Genomic DNA, 24,161 nt, shown 5'->3' with positions numbered 1-24,161 from the left:
CACATTTCACTCAGTTCCTGAGTGTGCCAAAGTTCAAATTTGACCTTGACCTAGTTATTCTCAATGTCAAAGTCATCATCTCATTTTCATCCCCTTTGCCACCGTCAAATCCGTAGGTCTGGATGTTTTGTAAACAAAACAAACAAACAATGAGGATCACATGACCACCGCACACCCAAACCCAGCTCAGGACCGTGTTTGTGTTCCAGCGCATGCGTCAGCCTTCTGTTGACGTCACACGGCACCGCACCTCGGTAGGAGATCGCCTCTCCGGGATTACACCTTTGACCTCCCGCGCTAAGCCGCTCCACTGCGACGCCAGCGGGACCAAACGCAACCGGTTTGTCACGTGACCCCCGCATTTCCGTTTTTCACCGACAGGGAGAGAGATTTGATTTTTAACATCACGTTTATTTATAAAAGGCAAATTACAAAATAATCACGTTGACACCAAATTCAAAAGGGATTCACGTATAGAGGATTTTCAATACTACTGTGCGTTTCCTGAACCATGAAACATCTAACCTTTAAACATTTATCAAACTGAAAAAAAAAACCCCCAGACAAAATTAAGAAAATTAAAAACAATTATCCGTTCTCCACAATTATCTCTTCAATCTATGAAAGTCTATGTCTGTAAAAAAACAGGTTCACCAGAGAGAGAGAGAGAGAGAGAGAGAGAGAGGGAGAGAGAGAGAGAGAGAGAGAGAGAGAGAGAGAGAGAGAGAGAGAGAGAGAGAGAGAGAGAGAGAGAGAGAGAGAGAGAGAGAGAGAGAGAAGAGAGAGAGAGAGAGAGAGAGAGAGAGAGAGAGAGCTGGATCTGGATGAGTCTTCACGGCCGCCGTGGATCTGTGTCTCTGCGTCTCCGTGCGGGGGGGACACACTCACGCAGTCGCCTCGCCCGGACCCACGCTGCTGCGGGACCATGCTGACGCGCGTCAAATCCGCAGTGGCCAGTTTTATGGGAGGCGTGATGGCCGGCGGCTCCGGCACCGACCACCCCGGCGGCTCCGACCTGCCTCTCCGGTACCCCTACAGCAGACCCGAGTTCCTGGGACTGTCCACGGACGAGATCGAGTGCTCGGCGGATCACGCAGCGAGACCGATCCTCATCCCGAAGGAGACCAGGCAGCTGCCCTGGTCCACCGGATACGCAGAGTGAGTAAAACCTGTGCGCGTCCATCTTTTCCTGCAAAGCATCCTCTGGGAATCCCGGATCTGTAAAATCAGATGTAAACACCAGATGCCAGGGTTCACGTGGGTGTGGAATAAAAATACAGACGTCCCGGTAGAAGAAATATATCAGAAAGCATCCCATAATAACATCAATTTGGGCTTTCACAGAGAGGTGGTCATGTGATGCTTTTGTTCCTTTGTTAACCGGAAAAGTTGTCCACGGGTCGTGATTAAATCTTGTGGGTGGGTGGATCCACAGCTCAGGAGGAGTTGGGGTGGGTCCCATTGAAACCTGGACACCTGGATCCTTGGTTTTAGTTCATGTTCCTCCAAAACGAAACCAGTGGATCCATCAAAACCAAATGAAGTCCTCCCACCCAGGCCCTGGAAAACTGTGAAGTGGTTTCTACACAATCCTCCTGACAGCTAGCCAACAAAACAAACAAACAAACAAACAAAACAAACAAACAAACAAACAAAACAAACAAACCTGAACCAGACTCAAGAAATAACAGTTCTGTGTTAATCTACATTTAGAAATGATAATATAATCCAGACCTGGATGGTAAAGTGAGACGATTCAGATCAGTTTTGATTAACAATATAAATGAGATCAGATCTGAATAAAGTGACATCATCACGATGATGTCATCGGATGCAGTGATGCATCCAACATGTCCTACACGTCCTCCGGACGTGATGTTAGCGTCTCTCACGTTAGCCTGTTTAGTATCACATGAGGTGTGGCTGTAAATTCCTCATCAGCTGCTTTCATGCTGTCATCTAAGTCATGTGTCAGTGAAGCTGGTAGAACCTGACTCTGTCATTCACACACAACACCCAGCATGCTCTTGGCTTGGAGTATTTGCTCAGTTGGTGTTGACTTTGTTGGATTGGACTTTGACATGCCTGGGAGCAGTGGCAGCAGGAAGACCTGAGCTCATTGGTTTTATTGATGTGTTTGGGTGAACGCGATCCGTAGGTGTCGTCCTGCAGGAACGTCTTGTTGAAAGGCGACGTCAGCGGCGTTCAGTGCAGCAGCTGTTAAAATCAGGAGCTCATCTGGAAAAACAAAGACAGATAATATATGAATACGTGCAAAGATAACCTTGATTTGCATGTTTGAAAAAGCTGCGTGCTGCACCTGTCCTCAGGCGAAAGCGGCGCCACACGAACTTGAAAAGCTATCGGCGAGCACACGCCTCTGACACGCCTGCAAAAATGTTCTGAAACCACAAGCAGATCTGGATCCCGCTCCTAATCTATCAACTTCCTCCCCCATTCCAGGGGCCGCCTCTCCAAACCACATCCAAATCTGTGCCGGGGGGTCTTTGAGAATGAAAGTGTGACCTTCATGGCGGTGACGCAGCAGTTCAGTTCTTGTTTTATGAAATCACAAAGCAGACGTGGTTTCTCCCCGGCTCTCAGAGCCTCCTCTCTGGAGGCTGAGTGCTCGTCTCCCCAGCCGGTAACTGTCTAATCGATGACGGACGTTCTGCCTGCATCTGATCTTTGACCTAACCAACCTGTTCGGGCCAACGTTGAGAAAACTGGATGAAACTTAACTAACAAAGAACTAACAAACACTGTAGAATCAATAAGTGGGACACAGGTAGCACAGTGGAGAATGTGCCCCACATACTGAGGCTATTCTAGTACCAAAAGAGATGTATGTATCCTTTAATGGGTCACCCCCCCCCCATACGCACACACACACACACACACACACACACACACACACACCCACACACACACACACACACACACACACACACACACACACACACACACACACACACACACACACACACACACACACACACACACACACACACACACACACACACACACATACCCCACTGCTTTCTAATGCTGATCAGGCATGAAGAATTTTTAATCTCAAGACAAATAGGGAAAGACTGATCGTTTGCTTCTCTGACTCCAACACCACTCATTTAAAGTAGGTTGTATAAATATAGTTAACCCATTTTTCAATTTTTTTCCTTCATTTCTGCATCTCATTATTTTTTCAAATTAAATATAGCTTATGATTTTATTACAACAGTTATTTCTCAGTTTAAGACTTGTTTTTATAGTTCTATACTATATATTATATTCTATGAACTATATATTTTTATTTAATATATAATATATGATATACTCTATATGTATATGGTATATACCAATACTGTCTTACACATAATACTATATGTACTGTATACACTGTACTACATACTTATACAGTATAATCTACATGCTATATTCTGTGCACTAACTTCTACATACTATATAATATATTCTATATGCAGTATTCTACCCTATAAATTATATTCTATATTATATAACCTATATTCTATCTATTGTAGACTACATTCCATGTATATTATTATTTGTCGTTCTAATTTCATAGTTCATTATACAGTATATTGTTGTTATTAGGTGACATTCAACCCTTTTTCTTTCTAACAACCTTCTTTTTGCGTGTTTTTTCTTCTCTAATCCCGTTTGGAGCTTCGTCCTCTTTCTCTTTCTGACTGTTCAGACGTTTGTAGATGATGGATTCGTCACCAACACACACTTGACCTCAGCGCTCTCACAGCAGCAGTGTCATCATGGATAAACCTCACAAACCTCCCCCTCAGGACGGATCACACGGACATGCTGAGCAGAAACACAACACTGACTCAATACCAGGAAGCTGAACTGATAAATGTTGTAGGTTGTAGGCTGTGGGTTGGTGTAAACACAGGAATTATGTTTGACAGAAGAGAGCATCTGGTTTTTCAGGGTTCAGTTCAGGAACCTCAAAAACTCTGCTCTGGTCTGACAACACTGTGATCCAACCCTGAATAAGTGGAAGAAACTGATGTTTGAATAAGAGAATAGGAGCTAAGATCTGGAGAGGAAACAGGCGGGGAGCACTTTTATATCCAAAGGCTCCCAGATCTCCATCACATGATCGGCTGATGCAGCACATGTTTCTGTTGTTTATTTTCTATCAAAGTGGCACATTTCTCCAAGGCAGGAACAACCTTTAGAACCGGCCTTCCCGAACTATGACCTTCCACTGGATGATGCACATGATGACGTGATGTGATCTCCCGTGTGATTCTCTGAAGTGAAACTGAGAGAGGAAGCATCGACAAAGATAAGACGGATTATCAGAGGAGGACGAATGAATGCAGCAAGAAGAAAACATTTACGATGAGTTTAAAGCATGTATTTAGGTCATGTTAGCATCCTCCAGTCGGATGCTGCGTGGACGGAAACCTTTACTTTATAGAACTCTAAACAAGATTCAGTTAAAAACAAAGATGATGGAGGAACTGTGTCCATTGAAGTGCAGGCTGCTGCAGCATTTCATCATAGGTTGGTGCTGATGTGAGAAACCAGTTTGCCTTGAAGTCAGACACCAGAACAACTTCTTTTAATTAAGGTCGCAACACTGAAGAAGAGGAGCTAACTAAATATGACAGGCCGCCTCTCGGACTCCGCGCTGGAGCCTCGGGGTGAGGACGGCTCTCGTATCTGAAGCTCCAAAGCTTCCAGGCTGGAGCGAATCCACTTCCTGCAACGGTTCGGTCTCATGGAAACGTAATATTGCGTGAAATTTGTGGCCTCTATTTGTCTTTTGAAACCAGCGAGAAGAGTTAATGAGATGTGCCATGGGTTTGGATAATAAATAGAATCTAGAAGTCCAGTTCTGGTTCTGATAATGATAGCAGTGTTTCTTCTGTACCTGTCTAACCAAGTTGGGACAGTGGTGAATAGCTGCGTCTCCAGACACCCCATTACCCAGTGAGGCTCTGCCTGTCGCTTCCAGCTGCATTTATGAAACATGAAACCTGAGGATGTCTCATTGGTTTGATTTGATTTCCGCTGGAAGCTAAAGCTGCAGAGATGATGCTCATCAGCTGACAGTAGAAACAGAACAACAAAGCTCATCTCAGGAGCAGATTTCATGGAGCTGCTGCAGGTCGAAGAAGAAGTCGTTCAGCAGCGTGTCTGCAGCTCTCAGCATCATCAGCCAGGTGTTGTGGAACACAGTGTTTTTTTATTTTTATTTTTCATGGAGCTCCAGGAGTCATGAATATGTGGGCGGGAAAGAAGCACCTGGACTTGGATGGACAGGAGGATAATTCTGATTCTGGGAAGACAGCAGAGCTCCTCCGCTAACGGACTCCTCCTCCAGCTCGTTGCAGGACAGCTTTCCTGTCGACAGCAATAAACCTGCACAACGACTCGCTCCTCTGGAACAGATGCTCCATTTCCACTTTGCTTTAACGTCTGTTTGGCAGCCCAGATAAAATCTTTCAACCTTGTTGTGTCTCTTTTCTCTCTGTCCAGGGTGATCAATGCAGGAAAGAGCACCTTGAACGAGGACCAGGCCTGCTGTGAGGTGCTGGTGGTCAAGAGAAGACCTGCAGGAAGCTCCACGCCAGGCAGAACCTCCGGGGCCCGCAGGAGGTCCTCCCTGCCTAATGGAGAGGGGTTGGGCCTCAGGGATAGTTTGGTCAGTCAAACTCATGGTTCCATGAGTCAAGAAATCATCTCCATTTATACCATGTCCAACTTTTACAGCCAATGAGTATAAACTTCAGTGCTAAACAGAAACCTTAGAGAATCTACTTATGATGAACTGCTAGCATCTGCAGTACATAAATCCAGCCAGTGGTTGGCGCCAGGAAATGATCAGGCTTGTCCTCCTGGAATGTCCCTGAGGCCGACCGTTAGATGTCGCCTCGTTCTGTCCATCAGCATTTTATCAGGCCGTACATCAGAGTGCCCTGAACGCACCACATCGCCCTTTGACAGCAAAGCGCCCTGAAGGCACCGCATCACATGGCCTTTAATGTTTCTTGGTATTGTGTTTCTAATCCTGCTGATGACGTTTCCCGTCAGAGCTGAAGCTAAATTCAGGCCAGGACCTCATGCCCTGGTTGCTGCAGGACCTCTTCCTCTTCCTCCTCCTCCTCCTCCTCTTTACTTTATGACATGCTAACAATGACAGGAGCAAAATTTATCTCCCAAGGTTCTTTAACTCCTGAAAAAAAGCACCATTATTGAAATAGTTTCTCTTAAGTAAACTTCTAATGACACCAACATGATCTAGATTCTGGGGGCAGGTTTTCCCAGTCCAGGAGTCACATGATGAGGCTGAGATGTGGGACTGATGGTTAGAGAGGAAGCTGAAGCCTCCGGTGGAGGTTCGCTCTCTGTGATGTCTGGTTGCTAAATTAAATTAGCGTCTCACAGACTTTGAACATGACCATCGCTTCCAGGAAGATCAGAGGCTGCTGCTCCTTTTGAAGGCGGAAAAACTCGGAGGTGTCTGATGATTGAAGTAGATCACAACAGACTCTAATCTTTTAATCTATGATGTGGGCGTCGGCCGTTCGTAGGCGAACGCAGCAAAGACTCGGCATCATGTCTGATAACCTGCAGATTAAAGCAGGTCAGACACCAACAAAGATTCTTCTGAACATCTAAAGGGATGAATTCCATTTATTTTATTTACTGGATGTGTTTGAAATTTAGCTGCAAACATAAGGAACAGACTGAAGTGAGGTTATCGGATCTATGACTCAAAGTTTCCATGAAATGACTTCAATTAAAAAAAAAGACCAACCACCATCAGAACTGAAGACGTCTCTTGGATGAGAGGCGAAACGTCTTCAAAAAAGTCCAGTGGAATGATTTAAACAGTTTTATATTTAAAAAAAAGAATTAACATGAAATAAAATGTAAAACAAAATGTTCTTCCTTTGAGTTAAAAACGACTTCCTGTCTTCTTCCTGTCCAGGACGATTCTGACGACCTCCCCTTCCACTACTGGGCGCTGTTCGATGGCCACGCTGGCTCCGGGGCAGCCGTCATGGCTTCCCGCCTCCTGCATCACCGCATCGCCCGGCACCTTCAGGAGGTGATGGAGATCCTCTGCACCCCCAACTTGCCGCCTCCCACCTGCCTGGGGGAGGAGCCTCTGAACCACCACCTCACCCCGACGTCCCATCGCGCCCTCTCCAGGGCCATCTCACTCCGCGGCGCCGCGGGGGCCCCGGGGTCGCCTGGTGCTCCGCCCATGCGGTTCTTTACGGAGAAGAAGGTCTCACATGAGAGCCTGGTGATCGGCGCCATCGAAAACGCTTTCAAAGACATGGTAAGAGGCCCGTCTGAGAGACGTTGACCCAAGAAGTAATTATTTTTTTCTTCTTCTGTACAAATGAATATCAGGTGCTCCTCATCCTCCATAAAGGAGGAAGAGAGTCTCTGATTCCGATTCGGGATCAGCTGTGAAATATTTTCAGACTTATTTAAAGTGAGATAGGAGGATATTTAGACAACTGTATCTCCTTAAATGGGCATACAGCATGTTGTCAGTGAATGATGTCATCATTTGGTGGGCTGTATTGATCGTCCTCCAGTTATTCTTGTGTTCCTCCATCCAGCCGCCGCCTCCGTCCCATCCTTTCATGCATGTATTCTCAACGTTAGCAGCTTTAAATGTGCTTTAAATGTCAATCTGTAGTCTTTGTGTGCCTTCACTGTTTAGACATAATCAATCTGGACTGTGTCTCACACACACACACACACACACACACATGCACAGGCCCGCACACACACCAGCCATCTGTCCGAGCTGTCAGCTGATGTTGACTTGACTCACGCAGGGGCAGCAGTTCAAGACCAGAGCCAATCAAACCAGTTCAAGCTGGCCTGACGAGCTGTAGGAGGAAGAGGTCAAAGGTCGCTGGACTCAGCTTCAGCAGTGTGTTATGTTCGGCCTGTGGAAGACTAATGATCCTGTCAAGTTTGTTACTGGAGAGGTTTAAGTCACTCTAGTGAAGCAGTTTCTGGACCAGGAGAGTCTGGTTCATGTTGGTCTCATTATTAGTTATTCTAGAAAAACTACACTTGACTGACGGTGATTTATTCTAGGATCTAGATCAGGAACATCAGCAGATAGATTCCTAAGTGAGTCAGTTTCAGGTCCAATCTCAGGTCGGTCGGGACCTTTATTATCTTTTATCTCACTGATGTGGATTTAATCCTGTAAATTCAAACATCCTGGATCATCAGATCCAGAACATGACTTGTATCTGGATCAGAATCACTTGTGTTCTAGATCCAAAGGTGACGACATTGTGTTATTTTTGTCCAGTCATTATAGATGTTACACATTATCTTAAGAGGATAAAATATTTGATCACAAGAGGGATGAAGTTTCATCGTGAATCGATCTCATTGCAATATACATTTTCTCATCCAACCTGGTAGTTCCACGTCTTCACCACTAGATGTCAGTGTGCGTCTATTCTCACCGGAGAATAAATGTGTGTGTGATTATTGCATAATTATTATTCTATGATGTGAAAAAAACATTTTTGATCTTTGGTGGTTTAGGTTTTAGGTTTGATGGTTTAGATTTGATGGTTTAGGTTTGATGGTTTAGGTTTTTCAGTAATGAAACTGCAGTTTGACAGTTTAAAAAATCACAGCAATATATTTGTTAAAATCAACTTTTTGATTTTGATCTGATTGTTTCCATCGTCTTTTCTCTGTTAAGTCGACTTCATACGCTCTTCCTCTTTTGCTGGTCTCTTATAAGTGCCTCCCAGCATCAGCACCCCCCCCCATGCCTCACCCTGTTTGCCCTCTCTCCCCTCATGTGCCTCTCAAGCTTTTTATCCAGCTCTGAATCTGCACTTTCTACCCCACCCCTGCCCCTTAAAGGGCAAGTACTGCCTAATCCACCACATTGATATTTTACCTAAATATAATGCAATTATTTAATTCATCATTTTGGTGACTTTGGATGCCCTTCCCCCCCGGTTCACACTGGAGCTCATTGTTGAAGGAGACAGGACGGTTTTATCGCCCTGAACCTCAGAATTCACTGGAGCTTCTGTGTTTTATCTGCCTTTAATTTCTCCTGACACGCCTCGCTGCGTTCCCACGGCGGGGACCGGCGTGAGGGACGTCTGCTGTCGCCCGGTTATCACACAGGAAATGTCGGGAACGACGTGGAGCTCAGAGACAAAGGCTGAAGAAGGGATGACATCAGCTTCTCCATCCCGCCCTCCCCCAGGTTGTCAGGTTCAGGTGTCCCTCTTCACTGGTAGTCACTGCTGACGCATCACCACAATGAAATCGGGTGACTCTCAGGCGTGTGTGAACACACAAATCAGATTTGAGTTCCTTTTACACGTGGTCCTGGATGAGATCCCACCTTGCCACGGCCCATGTGATCGTCACGTGTTGTTTGTGACTGATCGTGTGAGTCGTGGCGTGTTATTGATGCTCCCTATTAAATGATAGTTTATTTTGGAGAGAATCTGCCCAGAGGTCCCTCCTGTCCTCATCAACAGTTAATTAGCCCAGATGATTGATTCATTTAATCACCCGTCTCACTGTTTTCGTGACGTTCCGCCTCTTCTTCTTCTTCTTCTTCTTTTTCTTCTTCTTCTTCTTCTTCTTCTGTTTCCTCCTCATCTTCAGGAGATTCAGGCTGTCGTCGATTCTGCAAACTCGCCAACAGATAAAGATCGTTCCCAGGATGGCAGATTTAAATCCTTTTCCACTTGCTTGATAATTACTTCAGTCATTTCTGTCATGATGGCCGATGTGAAAACTGACAGCTCCTTCTTTCTCTTCATCTTCAAAACTTTTTAACCGAATTCTACTTTGTGGATGTTCGTGCAGACGTGCTCCTCATTAAAGACTCCGCCTGCAGCAGGAGGTGTGAATATGTGGATTCATTATTCATTCAGGGTGCAGGACGTGTTTGTACACACACACACACACACACACACACACACACACACACACACACACACACACACACACACACACACGTCTCCCTCGTGCCCTCACGGAGTACACGCTTTCTCACACACGTGTTGGGAGACGGAGGGTGGCGGTGGCGGAGCAGAAGGCGATGACTTAGCTTAGCGGGGTTGCATCTATCGTGGGAAAACATGTTGGCTGCAGATATTTTTCATTCCTCTCAATCTGTCGATGGAGATGGAGGGACGAGGTTTTTCTGTGTGTTGGAGGGGAGGGGGTCGTCAGTTTCTCCAGGATGTTTTTTTTTTTTTTTTAAATTTTCTGTTTAATTAGCAGTGAATTAGTCCAGGATAATTAAGTGAGGTAATAACCAGCGGTCCCTCCGAAACCCTTTTGGTGTCCGTTTTCATTTTGCTGCTCCTTGACTGGTGTCGCTTTTGATAAATAACTTCATTAGGCTACTCTAATTAATAACAGCAACATATTAACTTCTCTCTGTCATGCTGTTTGCTGCTGCGTGGAAGGAAAGTTCCAATGAAGGCAAACCGGATGAATATGGATTATTAATGTGTGTGTGTGTGTTTGTGTGTGTGTGTGTGTTCAGGATGCACAGATAGAAAAGGAGAAGGCGGTCTACAACATCTCAGGAGGCTGCACGGCTCTGGTCGTTGTCTATTTGCTCGGGAATCTCTACGTTGGGAATGCCGGGGACAGCAGGTGAGACCGACACACACCTGATGACACACACACACACACACACACACCTGATGACACACACACCCAATGATGCACACAAAACAACAGGTAGTTAGCTGCACCAAACAGGTTCAGTCATTTGACCTCGAACCCTTTGGAGCAAATTTTTTAGAACTTTTTTGTTGGTTTCGGATGAACTTTGACCTTTAAAACAGTCTTTTCATTCTAACCTTGTCAGAGCTTTATAACGGTACCTCTAGTTCACCTCGGCGCTGAGCTGCTATAAATAAATAATGCAGCAGAATCGTTATTCTTGCCCTTCATCTGGCGTGACTCCAAGGTTAGCACGAGCGCTAACAACCTCTGAATAACGTAGGAACGGCGAGGTGCTGTTCCTGTTCTTTCATATATTTTTTTTTTCAGACTGCATGCGAACACAGCGTTTTGTGTTTTATGTGCACCGACAGAGGCTGAGTAAACACTTTCTTGTTTCGTCTGCTCCTCCTCAGAGCCATCATCATCCGTGCTGGTGAAGTCATCCCCATGTCAGCAGAGTTCACTCCGGAGTCGGAGAGGCAGCGACTGCAGTTCCTGGTGAGGAGGAACTTCACTCGGCTCCCCGGCTCCTCCCGGAGGAACGCAGCTGTCAGATATTATGGTTGACCCCCCCCACTGCTGGGACTCCAGCTATGCGAGCGCCGGCTCTCGTGCGCCGCCTGCTCTCTGTTGTGGCTTAATAGACGTTGGGATTGTTTTTCCTATCCCCTGGGCTCACCAGTCTTCTTCTCCTTCTTCTCTTTCATATCGAAGGCCTACATGCAGCCCCAGTTGTTGGGGAACGAGTTCACACATCTGGAATTCCCCAGGAGAGTCCAGAGGAAGGAGGTGGGGAAGAGGATGATGTACCGTGACTTCACCATGGCGGGATGGTGAGTCGGCTTGATCCATCGATCTGTGGATTGATTTATCGGGAGCGATTCCTCTGTTTTCCCATGTTTTGCGTTTTCCTTAGGCGTGACAGAAGGTTTGTATTAAATTATTTAAATGTACAATTTTTCTTACGTGCTTGCAGTAGAATTCATTCACGAGCCCTGCGAGACATAATTAGTGTGAAAATCAATCTGGTGCCTGGACTTTTACAATTACACATTGTTTAAACATTAATAGGCGCAGTTCACTACGTTTCAGTGATTTCCTTTATTTTACCCCTGATAAAAACACATAATTACAGGCGGTAATAAAAGTTCAGCCCGTGTGGAAAACCAGCCGGTATTTTTTGTTTAATCCTCTTCGTTGGAGATCAGCTAATCGCTCCATGTGTTCCCTTTTGTCTTCTTTTCATTTTAGTATTTAAATTCAGGATATTCATCCTGCAAAAAAAATCATAATATGAAGTTCAATTTAAAGAAAACAAAGAGATTAAAAAAAATATTTTAAGCTATAGAATACAAAACTCCATCTCAGTTTTCCCATTATGTCATTGCACCTAAACGCACCACACAGTGTAAACCTTCCTCATGACACAATATATTCTGGATCACCAGATCCAGATCAGATCTGGTGTGATTAGATCATGGTGGGTCACAGTTAGTTATCCATAAATCTAGAAGGTGAAGTCTAGTTCTCGTCACACAACGGTTGGATTCTCTACAAACGTTCTGATCAATACAATGACCAGAATCTGGTGGATGGATCCTTTGATCGTATTCCTACCTCGATGGGACATTTCATCCAAACCCTTTCAGAGCTTTTTGAATAAACAGACAGACAATAAAACACCCAGACTCTCTAAAGTAAAATCACAGAACATTCGTCTGGTTGGATGAGGAGTCGGCAGACTTCCTTTTGAGGCTATCAGATTTCGAGGAGAAGAGCGCCTCCTGGAGGCGAAGGGACGCGTGCAGCCATGAAAACCACAAGTCAACTCCAAGCTTCTCTCTGGGAGAACTAACACGAAACTCCAACGCATTCATCAGGAGCAGATCTGAGACGTCTGCCTCCCCCGGTGAAGAGTACACAGTTTCCAGACGCCCGAGCGTCTCCCTGTGATGTTGGCACTAAAGTATCTTTGCAAACTGCGACCATTAGCATCAGTGAGAGCCTTCCTGATCATGTTGACGTACCCCGGTTCAGCAGATGTAGGTCAGTCATCCTCAGCGCGCCCGGAGCTCCGCCTCCCGCCAGCCTGCTTCCTGCCGCAGCAGCTCAGACGTCCTGTGATGTATTTTTAATCAGGTTCTACACTAACCCACTTCTGCTGCTTCCACCCAGACTGAGTCTGGGTCTTAAATTACCCATCGCTCCGAGGCGTGTAGGTGTGACTTAGCGTGTCATTTTACATACGTGCCATAGGTGCAGCTTTCTACATGCATTCACCGCGGAGCCCCGGCTGGGTGTGAGTGGGTGGGAGCTGCCATCGCTTCCCCTCAAAGGCTCGCTGATCAAGGCTGTGCTCAAATGAAGGCTGCAGGTCCTCAGCCCACCTCCCTCCGTTCTTCCCCCCACGTTCTATACCTTCACAAAATAGAGGGAAAAACAGAAACGCTCAGGTTGTGAGGAGGGTGATGAACGACTCCCTTTAGCTCCCCCCCCCCTCCTTGGGAGGCGGCTGTCCTCCCCCATCCTACTCAAAATGAACGATAGAGGAGAGAGACGAGCACGCACCTTCATCACTGTCATATATTTTCATTCCCCCGTCTCCTCCTCCTCCTCCTCATCCTGCTCTAAAATACTTTTATTTTCACTTTTTGACACTTTTGAGAAAGTGTGTCCAAGTTTTTCACGCATCCAGATCCAGACACAGATCCAAGATCCAGATCCTTAAGGGTCACCCTAAGGGACAATATTCTTTTAAGTCAGATTGGTTAGCGATTGAAGGCTAGATGACATCACAGCGAACATTCTTGTTTCGCCATGATGTCATCAACGTGAATCCTCGTCATGTTGATGTTGGCTTTTCAGCCAATCAGAAGGCGTGGCATCACCTGTAAAAGCAGGTGTCTCTAAACTGATTTTACATCTGCAGCTGGAGGGATGCTCAATAGATGACATCACTGCTCTCCATCACAGAGGATGCTGTGAAATCCCCTCCTCCTCCCTCTCTTGGGTACCAAACATCCTTTGGAAGTGAAAGCAATCAGTGTTGTGGTCAGGAAGCAGCCCCCCCCCCCTCCCCTCACACACACACACACACACACACTCACACACACACACCTCCGTGTCCTGGAGCAGGTATCATAACAGGATTAATGGGCATCGCCTCCTTTCTGTCACACACTCCTTATCTGGAGTCTGACAGGATGGACCGGCTGTAAACAGGAGTCTCTGGAGGCGGTGCGTCCTGATGACGGGCTGCTTTTGAAATAATGGCCTGAAGTGTGTGTGTGTTTGTGTGTGTGTATCTGCGACAGAGACATGTCTTCAAAGTGAAACGCTAAAATAAAAAAGATAAGTTTAATTAATGCCTCTTTAAGCGCTCGTTTAACATCAACATGGTCAAACTGCTGCTTTAGAGGATTTTCCACTCTGTGAATATCACAAACACCAGCCAGGAGAGGCCTCCTCGGACCGTTTCTCCGTGCTGCGGATTGAACGTGTGTGTTTTTTTGTGCTGGTCCTCCTCATCAGAAAATGCTGAGCACAGCAGTTAGCGCTCGCCTAAGGTGGAAACATATGGCTGCTCTGAGAGGAACCAGCAGGAATGTAGAAACCATCCATCCCTGCTAATCGGCTTCACAGCAGCTGAAAGTGGCCGGGGTCACATGACTTATGCATCCTTTCATATTTCCCATCATAATCATTTTAAAATTCAGATCAAAATTTCCAGGAGTGGATGAATTTAGTTTAGTTTGACCCAGGAAGGACGGGTTCTGCTGGTGGCAGCTGGTCTGATGATGTGAGTGGAAAAGTTTCCCCTGGCAGCTGAGGAAGAAATGTTTGTGGGTAAAAAAGAAAAGAAAAAGAAAAAAAGTAGAGTTTCATCACTGCAGCTTTTTGGAGCTGAAGAGGTGAAAAGTGTATCTTAAAGGAACAGTTCACCCAGAATTCAACAGCTCTGTCTGAAGCCATGGAGCGATTTCTGAGTGTTGCAGCATGGAGACGCGACTGGAGAGTGGAGCCCGTGTTAAACTGAGGTGTCGTTTACATACATCTCAAACTGAAACCTTTACTAAAAGCTAAAAGCATTAACCTGCATCTTATATGAGGAAGATGCACAATCTCTGCACACCTCTGTACTCGTGCATAAGAGACACGTAACATCACATCCACCTGTTGTTGCGACCTGAGCAGAACTCTCATGTGATGCAACCTTCAGATGGTTCAGACTTATATCTGTTCCACCTTTTAACGATAATAGACCAATGCAAACAAAAATATTTAGATCCAGATCTTCTGATCGTTCTGCTGCTGGAGGTGTATTTTAGAACACCTCCTCCTCTTTCTCACTTGTTTAGCAGAATGGTGTTTCACTGTGAAGCTGCAGAAATGATTTATGGACTAAGAAGCTTCCCTCTGCAGCTGAGGTGAGGACAGCGATTGGATTTCATCCTCCTTAAGACTCATGAATATCTACTGGATTCTGGTCTCTTTCTGGCGCTGCAGTCTGACGATGGTAAATTATTCATTAGCTGGGGGGGGGGGGTTTAAGCGCCGCTCTGGGAGCTGGGGAGTGTAAACATGAATGCTGTTGCATCAGTCAACTGCTTTACATCCAGGCTGTGTCGTACATACATGCAGCCTAGCGTGCACAAGACGCACAACCCCGCCGACACACAAGAAACATCCACGCTTGTCTTCATCGCCGGGCTGACAGAAAGAGAAACACACAGAGGCTTTGTGTCGTTCCCTGTGATGTCTGAGTGGATTCTTTTCCCAACTTCTTCCTCTCTGTAACCTCGACAGCGGGGCCCACGAGGGACGTGGAGGCAGCGCGTCTGCAGGGCGAGTGTTGGCTGCCTGCTATAAAACAAAAACCCATTAAAGCGTTCTCTCTCCGCTGCACAGGGCTTACAAAACCGTGGAGGACGACGACCTGAAGTTCCCTCTGATCTACGGCGAAGGGAAGAAGGTAAGAAGTTCTCGCCGGCCACATGCTGACTCCCACGGTTTGTAATCACCTGTAATCAAAGTTCACCGGGGCGCCATTAGTCCCCCCCCGACACACACACACACACACACACACACACACACACACACACACACACACACACACACACTCCTCTTCTGTCGCTGTTTTGTGGAAAGCATCCCTGACCTCTTCCCACAGTGACTCACATTCTGCTTCGACCCGTGGACAGAAAGGACCGCATCTTTAATGGACTCAGTTCTGAACGTTCAGACAGGAAGGGGTCGGAGGTGAGACAGGAAGTGTGAGAAAAGAGGTGACATAAGTGATGCATTTTAATTGTAATGAAACGCTGATGGAGGAAAGATAGAAAGTTCGATCCACAGATGGGGACGTTTGCCTTTTTGCTTCAGCGGGGCTCGGCGGAGGTCAACGGCAGCGTCTTGTCCTGGTGGCGTTGAAAAGGTCAAACAGGAAGTAGATGTTTTACTGACTCCTGTCTACATGCAGCCACTTTTTTACAGAAGGATACCAGCATCCACGGCTAATCCGAGGATGTTTTTCCTTCTCATGCAGCCTCATTCCTGCCCGTCCGTCCGCCTCACAGGCGACAGCAAATTTAATTAGCCTGGTTCCCGGCAGCCATTTTTACAAGCGCTGGTGGTGATCTGTGCGAATGATAGGAGTCAAAGCGAGTTCTGCCTCATTGAGTTTGATTCTCCTCGCTTGATAGAGACTCACAAACCTGTAAGATGATGATTTGTTTGCCTGAACTCTCCTCATCCTCAGATAAAGATCAGAAACCAGAGGTTTAATGAACTCACATCAGTCCCTTTTAGTAACGATAGTAATCTATTACACGATGTTCGTCTGACTCTCACGCTTCGGATCTTTTTCAGGCTCGTGTGCTGGCGACCATCGGGGTCACCAGAGGTCTCGGGGATCACAACCTCAAAGTGCACGACTCCAACATTTACATCAAGCCCTTCCTGTCCTGCTGCCCGGAGGTAGGCCACGCCTCCTGTCACATCATCATGCGAGGCGTTTTTTCGCTGACCGATCCGTTCTGGAAAAGTTAACTCTTGATCTTTGATGAAGCGCCTCTGAGATCAGTGGCGTTTCTTTCCTCTGATGTGTTTCTAGTGGAAACGCATTATCAGCTTAGAGACGTGTCAAACTGGAGCGTCGGCTGTTGAAATGCAGTGAAAGGAAAGGAATTACCGTATAAAGGAATGAAACGTGTGGCGGAGGCAGGAGGACGCCGTCAGGAGGGTGAAAAACGCTCCCTGCAGTCAGAAGAAACTGACTGGCTGGTAGAATAAAAGCCTTCATCAGATGATGCTCGTCATCACCCTCTCCAAGAGCCTTATTGTTGAAATCGCGGTTTTCAAATCAATTAAGGGAGCTGCTTTTCAAAGCCTCATTCTGCCACATGTGAAAGATCGCGGCCCCTTGTCCAATTACGTCCTTTAGAGGCTTCCGTGGTCGCTGTGCTCCTTTGGCTTCAGCCTCTGCAGTGAATTAGCCGCCTGCTGCTGTCGGGGTCCAGAGCCACCGGCTATTCTTCACCTACTCCTTCATAATGTGCTTTTTCTTCAGGCATAGTAATTCAGTTGCCACAGCAACGTATCTCTTCCCTTTGGTGGCGTGCAGAAATGGAAATGCAGGAGGACGCTCCGCAAAAATAGGAATTTAAAGGGTGATTTCAGGGAAAAGGATCAGATTTTCACACGTCAATGTTTAAAGAATAAAAAAGATAAATAAGCAGCGATGGGGGCGTCTGTGGAGGGGTGACAGAATGTTCCCCTCATGATGAAGACGTCCTATCATCATCCTCAGATGAGCGAATAGGCCAGAATTTTAGTTTAAAGCATAAAAAACAAACAATTGTGCAGAAGTACCAAATAAATAAGAAAATAATTTGAGTTTTAGTTTCCAAATGCACCGATTGATGGTTTAAAAATCTAATGCTACGTGATTCCATAGTTAGCACTAACACTTACCGCTTTGGAATAAAACAGGAGGGTGTTTTCCCTCTTCTTCCTGTTTCGCTGAGCATCCATAAATCCTCCCTTCACCTCCAGGTCAGGGTCTACCCTCTGTCGCAGTCGGAACACGGAGCCGACGATGTTCTGGTGCTGGGAACCGACGGTCTGTGGGACGTCCTCTCCAACCAGGAAGTGGCTGAAGCCGTCACCTGTTTCCTGTCGAACTGCGACCCTGACGACCCCCACAGGCACGTTACACTGCTGAACTTCCTGTCCGGCGCTATCTTGTAATGATGCTGATGATGGGAGGGGAAAGGCCTTCAGACTATCACCAGAGCTCTTTAACGCTTCACGGTTCAGAAGTTCATTGTAAGTTTATTCTGATGACATCATCATGACATCATCTTCATCAGGTACACGATGGCGGCTCAGGACCTGGTGATGAGAGCCCGCGGGGTGCTGAAGGAGCGAGGCTGGAGGATCTCGGATGACAGATTGGGTTCAGGAGATGACATCTCCGTCTACATCATCCCCCTCATGGACGGCGGCGAGCAGAAGTAGCCGAACCACCACAGAAGAAGACGCCACGTCTGCACTTCTGTGTTCTTTTTGAAGCTCTTTCCTCCTATGCTGAAGGATTCAAAACACTGCATCTCCATGAGGAAGATCTCTTTTATTTCTAGGAATCGTCAGAAGAGCTGAAGCTGGATCAGGTCGTCGGGCGCGACCCACGCCTGAGAGCATCATCTCTCACGATGAGACGGCGACGTCTCAGGGCTGCTGTCAGCTCGTGCACAACGTTTAGAACGTGAACATGTGAAGCGAGTCTGGTCTGCTTTTGTTGTACAGAGTAAAAAAAAAAAAAAATGGACAGCCGAATCCTGCAGAAATGATTCGTTAGCAGAAACACTGGGCTTCTGATCGCTGCTGCTGTTTCTAGTCCCTCAATGAAGGAGGATGCAGGAGACGTTCATGAAGGCCATGCCACCAGGAGATGTTCATGAAGCTACGAGGAGAAGCGTCTGACTGTCAGCTATCTACCTCATGATTTACTTCCTGTTTTTGCACCTCACCTGTTTGCTGATACCTGTGCCATCACTCAGTCCCAGTGTTAAAGTTGGAATCATGAAAAAGGTAGACAGTTTTAGTCAGTAGTGTCATTTGAAGATTTTCTGCGGATGTGTTCTCCCTTGTTGAAATGAAGTCTCTCTCATCCTACACTCGTCCCTCAAATGATGGATAGTTTGGTGAAGTTTCTTAGTCTGTAAGATGGTTCCAGAGCTTTAAATAACAAATGTGTCACAGCATTTTACTAAACAGTTGGAGCAGATGGGGACCAGTTAAAAGAAAGAAAAACCTGCAGAAACACGACGTCAGACGTCTCCAAAGGCTCTGAGATATGAAACTGATTTGAACAGGATCACACAAAACGACCCAAACGGGTTCTTTTATTTCACATCCTTCTGCTGAAGGAGGTGCAGAATCCCATCCATGCGGTGATGCAGCTGGATTTTGTTCCAGACTCTCTTCTACGTTGCCGTCAAGGTCACAGGATACAGCTCGCTCAAAATGTGCCGTTATGGGATGTTCCATCAGCGAGGACTCAAGTGAACGTCTGCAAACTCTTAATAGAATCCAGCTGCTTCAGATTCGACCTTCAGGACTGCTTGTCTGAGGTTCCAGCTGCAGGTTCTGGTACCTTCATGAGTTTTGTCTGGATTATATTTTAATTTAATTACATGTGTCCATTAAAGGACGCTGCTGCTGCGCTATTAAATCATGAAGATCAGGAAATACGAGCCGCATGATTTTTGTGTGATTTGTAGCTTCCTCATTTAAACAGACGTCATTTACGTCTCTAATATTTCCCCTGATCCAGCATCTCTTTGGTTCACTGCTGCAACTGAAACAAAAAGAGGAACTTGATCTAAAATGTACAAAATGTAAATAATGTTTTACGTTTTGCTGAAACGTAATTTTTACTGTTTGGGAAACCTAGATGACAATGTGGGAATAATAATAATAATGATAATAATAATAATAATAATAATAGTTTACACACTTATCTTTCTGCCGTATTAAAAATAAAGACAATTTCTGACTTTTTAGTATTTTGTTCGGTTGCTTTCAATAAAAAGATTAAAGTAATGAAAATATAAAGTGACTGAAGTAAAGATTTTTTATTATTATGGTTCTGACATGAGAATAAAGTTTGTTGGAGGAAACAAAAGGAGAACCAGATGTTTCAAACAAAAATATCCTTAAACTTAAGATCTTTCTGAGGCTGGTATATACCTAAAAACATTTTATCTTAGAGGGACTTGTACTTTATTGTGTACACGTGATGTCATTTCCTGTTTATTTAAGGTTATAATTTATATTTTAAAATGAGTCCCGTCTTCTTCAGCTGTGCATAGGCAAGAATAATTAATGCCATCGTTTTATTTAATGGTGAACTCTTCACAGTTTGACCTCTGTCCCTTTGTGGTGCGTTCAAGTGCTTCTTACATGTAAAAGACATCTGTCGGGCTGTCAGCTGCAGAACCTGAAGTCTGCAGTGTGGGTCTGAGTGGCGATGGACGCCTTCACTGTCAGCTGTGCTAAATAAGAGCTTCACCAAACTGTGTCAGCGAGTCCCTGAAGCAATATGGATGAAGGGTATCAGTTCACAGAACAGCCTGACAGGAGACTTTATGGTGGAGGCGTAATTCAGCACTGAAGCACACACACACACACACACACACACACACACACACACACCCCGGAGTGATGAAAGACAACTTGTGAAAGAAAGCTGAGCATGACACGTTCATCCCCATTTCAACTGGCCTGAAGCACGACGCACTGAGGGAGTGGGTGTGGAACAAAAAAGGGATTTTTAGGTGCGACTGCTGTCAAAACCAAATACTTGAAATATAAGAGCTCAGCGACAGGAAACCAAATCACAGGTTACAGCTTTCATGACATGGCAACGAAACATGTGAAAAATTATATGATTCACAGTGAATAGAGGGTGATTCTGTGGCAATTTGATGAGAGAATATTCACAGCAGAATTTAATCAATATTCAACATTTTATTTCTGAATATTTTACAAATACAAAATCGATTTTACCTCTTGGGGTTCGAAAGAGAAATCCAAGCTGTTAACAGTTTGAGTGAAACAGGGTCTCTTCATCAGGTAAGTTCAAATATCCTCCTCACGTCAAGTTCTACAGTCTGAACTTTCTCCTGACCAATTACTAATCATCATCATCATTAGCTTCCTGGACCTTTGTTTGGTTGGCCTTTGAGAGCCAAGAGGACGGGACCAACAGCACCTTATGATGTCATAACCACAGAAACACAGGTGATGCTCATGACACCAGGAAGACATAACAGTGAAATCATATTACTTTATTTAATTACATTTACAAACTCTTTAATAAATGGACTAAAAAAGAAAGAAAATTACAATTTATATGTAGTCTTTTTTTCTAAAATTAACTTAAATTCAATTAAAAAAGCAGGTGAATTAAATTATCTGCTAATAATTTAGAGATAAAATAAGTGATTGGATAAAATCTAATTACACAGTATATATATATATATATATATATATATATATATATATATATATAGAGAGAGAGAGAGAGAGAGAGAGAGAGAGAGAGAGAGAGTGTTACTTGTTAGTGATATTGTAAAATTCTTGATTTATTGTTATGGCAACATGACAGTTAATTGTTCCTACACGCTCATTTATTGATCGAAACTGGAATCAATAAACCTGAGCCAATATTTTATTCTTACATCCCATACACATCCTGCCCATAAGACGACGATGTGAACCGGTCACACACTCAGACATTACATTATGATGGGATGATGGAGGTCCCACAATCCCGGGTCCTCCTCAGGAGCCTGAGGACCATCTGGTCCCTCCAGGCCAGCTCCGCGTCTTCCTCCAGCTGGGCCAGAACCGAGCTGGCACACCTCCGACTCCCCACACAAGTGTGTGTGTGTGTGTGTGTGTGTGTGTGTGTGTGTGTATGTGTGTGTGTGTGAGTGTGGTCCAGATTGGATGACGGCAGTGATGACAGTCATTCCTGTGGGTGGCTTGTTTTTCAAAGGTTGCAGCGCTCCCACCCCACTGGTGGACGGATCTGAGGGTGATGCTGAGCAGATCATCATCTCTGGAGGAAAGGTGATGCGAGGCCTTCACACCCCCACAGGAGGAAAGAGGGAAACACACCAGCTTTTATTCTCCTAATTTCCAAAGCAACACCAAAAAGATATTCAGGTTACTACAAGAAAAGAAAAAAATTCAAAACATTCACACATTTAATTCAAACTGGATTTTTTTCTACTCAACAATAACCAATTAATTCCCCAATAATCAATAAATTGCCTGACCTGGACTATGCTGCTGGTAAATATTTATCAGCTAATTGATCAGTTAAATTTGGAAAAGGTGTATTTTTCATACCAAAACCCAAAGATCAGAACAGCAACAACTGTTTTAAGGTAAATTACAGTTTAAACCATCTATAGTTTTGAGAATCATCTTCTATTATTGATCGTTTTTATCTTTGATGTGGCGGCGGCTACATCTCCACACACCGCTGATCGATTCAGTAACTCAGAAAACAACCGGCTGAATGAGCGATGATGAAATCATAAAATGAAGCAGATGTTCGGTTTAAATCCAGCAGCGGGTTGTTTACTGACCATCGACACCTCCACCAGTGGATTCGTTGTCAGCGGGCCCCAGGGCCCCACGTGGAGGTCTCCTCCGTTCTGGATCAGGGTGCGGCTGCTTCAAGAGGTGCAGCTGTGATTGTCATCTAAAGGAGTAGGTTTTCCTTTCTTATTTACTGCTGTGGCTGGAGTGTGATTTATCTCCAGGCTGGCTCAAATGAACACCAGACGGATGAGGTCCGGTTTCCCTGGAGGCTGGAGGACTCCTCCTCATCATCAGGGCAGATCAGAACTGGAGCGAGCGTCTCTCTCCTCCACAGTCGTCTCCTTTCAGCCGCTTCACCACAAGTGTGTGAACTTCTAATTTAATGTCGGAACAGATGCTGGTGGGCAGCGCCGGCCCAGACAAACACGACTCTGACACACACCCGAGTGTGAGCTCATCAATGTTTCATGAGGCGTCTCAGAAGGTCAAACGCAGGATGGAGCGAGAGGCATGCCATCATCCGGCGGCTGGAGGGGAGCGACAGCAGCCCCAGCATGGTGAATCGACCACATCTCCTGCAGCCAATCAAAGCTCATCAACCACTGTGGCCCCCCCACCCCACAGGACAAGACCCCCATCTGCCCATACTGATGAGAAGGAGCAGCCAGCAGCTGGGGGGGTTACCTGGCAACACATGATCCACATCTGGGCTCCAGGACCTCAGTGAGGACACTACTACTGGAACACCACCCCCTACTGCACTCGACCCCCCCGAGGGTGGTGGGGTCACGTGGTACGTCTGCCTGCGTGCGGCAGCGCATCCAGATTTAGGATTTCAGATTAGGTTAACGGTGACGTCCGGTGTCGATGAGGCGTTTGAGTGCTGCGGGAGATTCGAGCCTCACGGTGAACAAAAGCCGTGTTGAATGATAAAATGAACCTGCGTGAATTCTGCCTCCATCCTGCAGAGAAAGCAAGCATATACAATTCTAATTAAAAGTGTTGACAACAAAAGTGCATTTCACCCCGCAGTCTGTCGCGGTTCCATCCAAGCGTTCCTGCGTCCCGGAAGATACGACCCGGCAGCCGCGTTACCTGTTCAGACCGCAGAGACGAGCCGGATCCGGTCCCTCGGAGGACGCGAACGCACCAGCACTAGCAAGGCAGTAGCTTGCGCAGTCATCTCCATAGCGGGCAGTGTCTCAACCCAACCAACAGCACAAACTACTACCTCAGCCAGTGCGTGGCCAACACGCAGCCCACGGCACGGGGAAAAACACGGGAAAATGGAGAAAACGCGCAGGGGCGACGATCCCCTGCATCCGGCGGGAGATGCTCCGTCCTCTCCCCGCGTCGCTCCGCGTCTGTGCGGGCTAGAAATAAACGGGAAACCCCGCCCAAAGCGGACCTGCTCCCTCCGCTCCTCCTCTTCCGCGCTGCTACTCGCACAACGGTCCTCAGATGACCCACTTGAGGAAGCTGTGGCCCGCGGACCGCCAGAGGACGGGACAAGGCGGGCCAGCGGGTCCGGCTGGCGATGAGAACGTCGTGTCGTTTGAGTCGAAACCACTTCTATTACTATAGTGAATCAGTGTGTGTAGTGTTAATAATGAAGCACCGATGGAAACCATTGATTAGCTTGTGTGTATTTATACAGGATTATACAGACGGCCGGTGAAAATGCATTCGATTATTTTCTCTCATTGCGTAAAATCTTGAGCAGATTGTGTTTGGAGCCTTTACGCAACGTTTAAAGAGGGAGAAGCGCTGTACAGGTGCGCAAACAG

The 24,161-nt window shown here is 46.0% G+C and overlaps 1 protein-coding gene and 1 long non-coding RNA gene across 3 annotated transcripts; one reads left to right on the top strand and one right to left on the bottom strand.

Annotated features, from left to right (window-relative positions):
* The first annotated feature begins 784 nt into the window (after positions 1-784).
* On the top strand, positions 785-19,855 carry ppm1h (protein phosphatase, Mg2+/Mn2+ dependent, 1H). Its single transcript, XM_068313126.1, has 10 exons — positions 785-1,158; positions 5,524-5,689; positions 6,980-7,336; positions 10,568-10,680; positions 11,169-11,253; positions 11,470-11,588; positions 15,664-15,727; positions 16,624-16,731; positions 17,809-17,960; positions 18,126-19,855. The coding sequence occupies exons 1-10, from the start codon at positions 926-928 to the stop codon at positions 18,271-18,273; spliced, it is 1,545 nt and encodes a 514-aa protein (XP_068169227.1). The 5' UTR covers positions 785-925; the 3' UTR covers positions 18,274-19,855.
* A 936-nt stretch (positions 19,856-20,791) lies between these two features.
* LOC137593826 (uncharacterized) lies at positions 20,792-23,804 on the bottom strand. Of its 2 annotated transcripts, none has more exons than XR_011035165.1 (3): positions 23,059-23,804; positions 22,419-22,949; positions 20,792-21,956 (listed from the first exon to the last, which is right to left on the bottom strand). It is a non-coding gene; the product is annotated as an uncharacterized lncRNA (long non-coding RNA). The 2 variants fall into 2 exon arrangements; XR_011035166.1 differs by having other exon boundaries at positions 22,419-23,336; positions 23,470-23,541.
* Between the last annotated feature and the right edge of the window lie 357 nt (positions 23,805-24,161).

Source organism: Antennarius striatus, chromosome 4 (assembly GCF_040054535.1).
Source record: "Antennarius striatus isolate MH-2024 chromosome 4, ASM4005453v1, whole genome shotgun sequence".
Lineage (NCBI taxonomy): Eukaryota > Metazoa > Chordata > Actinopteri > Lophiiformes > Antennariidae > Antennarius > Antennarius striatus.
The sequence above is the reverse complement of the archived record's forward strand: the minus strand, read 5'-3'. Positions and strand labels throughout refer to the sequence as shown.

Coding starts and splice junctions, on each gene's coding strand:
- ppm1h (XM_068313126.1), top strand. CDS start 926: ATGCTGACGCGCGTCAAATCCGCAGTGGCCAGTTTTATGGGAGGCGTG. Junction 1,159..5,523: donor TGGTCCACCGGATACGCAGA/GTGAGTAAAACC, acceptor CTCTCTGTCCAG/GGTGATCAATGCAGGAAAGA. Junction 11,589..15,663: donor GACTTCACCATGGCGGGATG/GTGAGTCGGCTT, acceptor TCCGCTGCACAG/GGCTTACAAAACCGTGGAGG.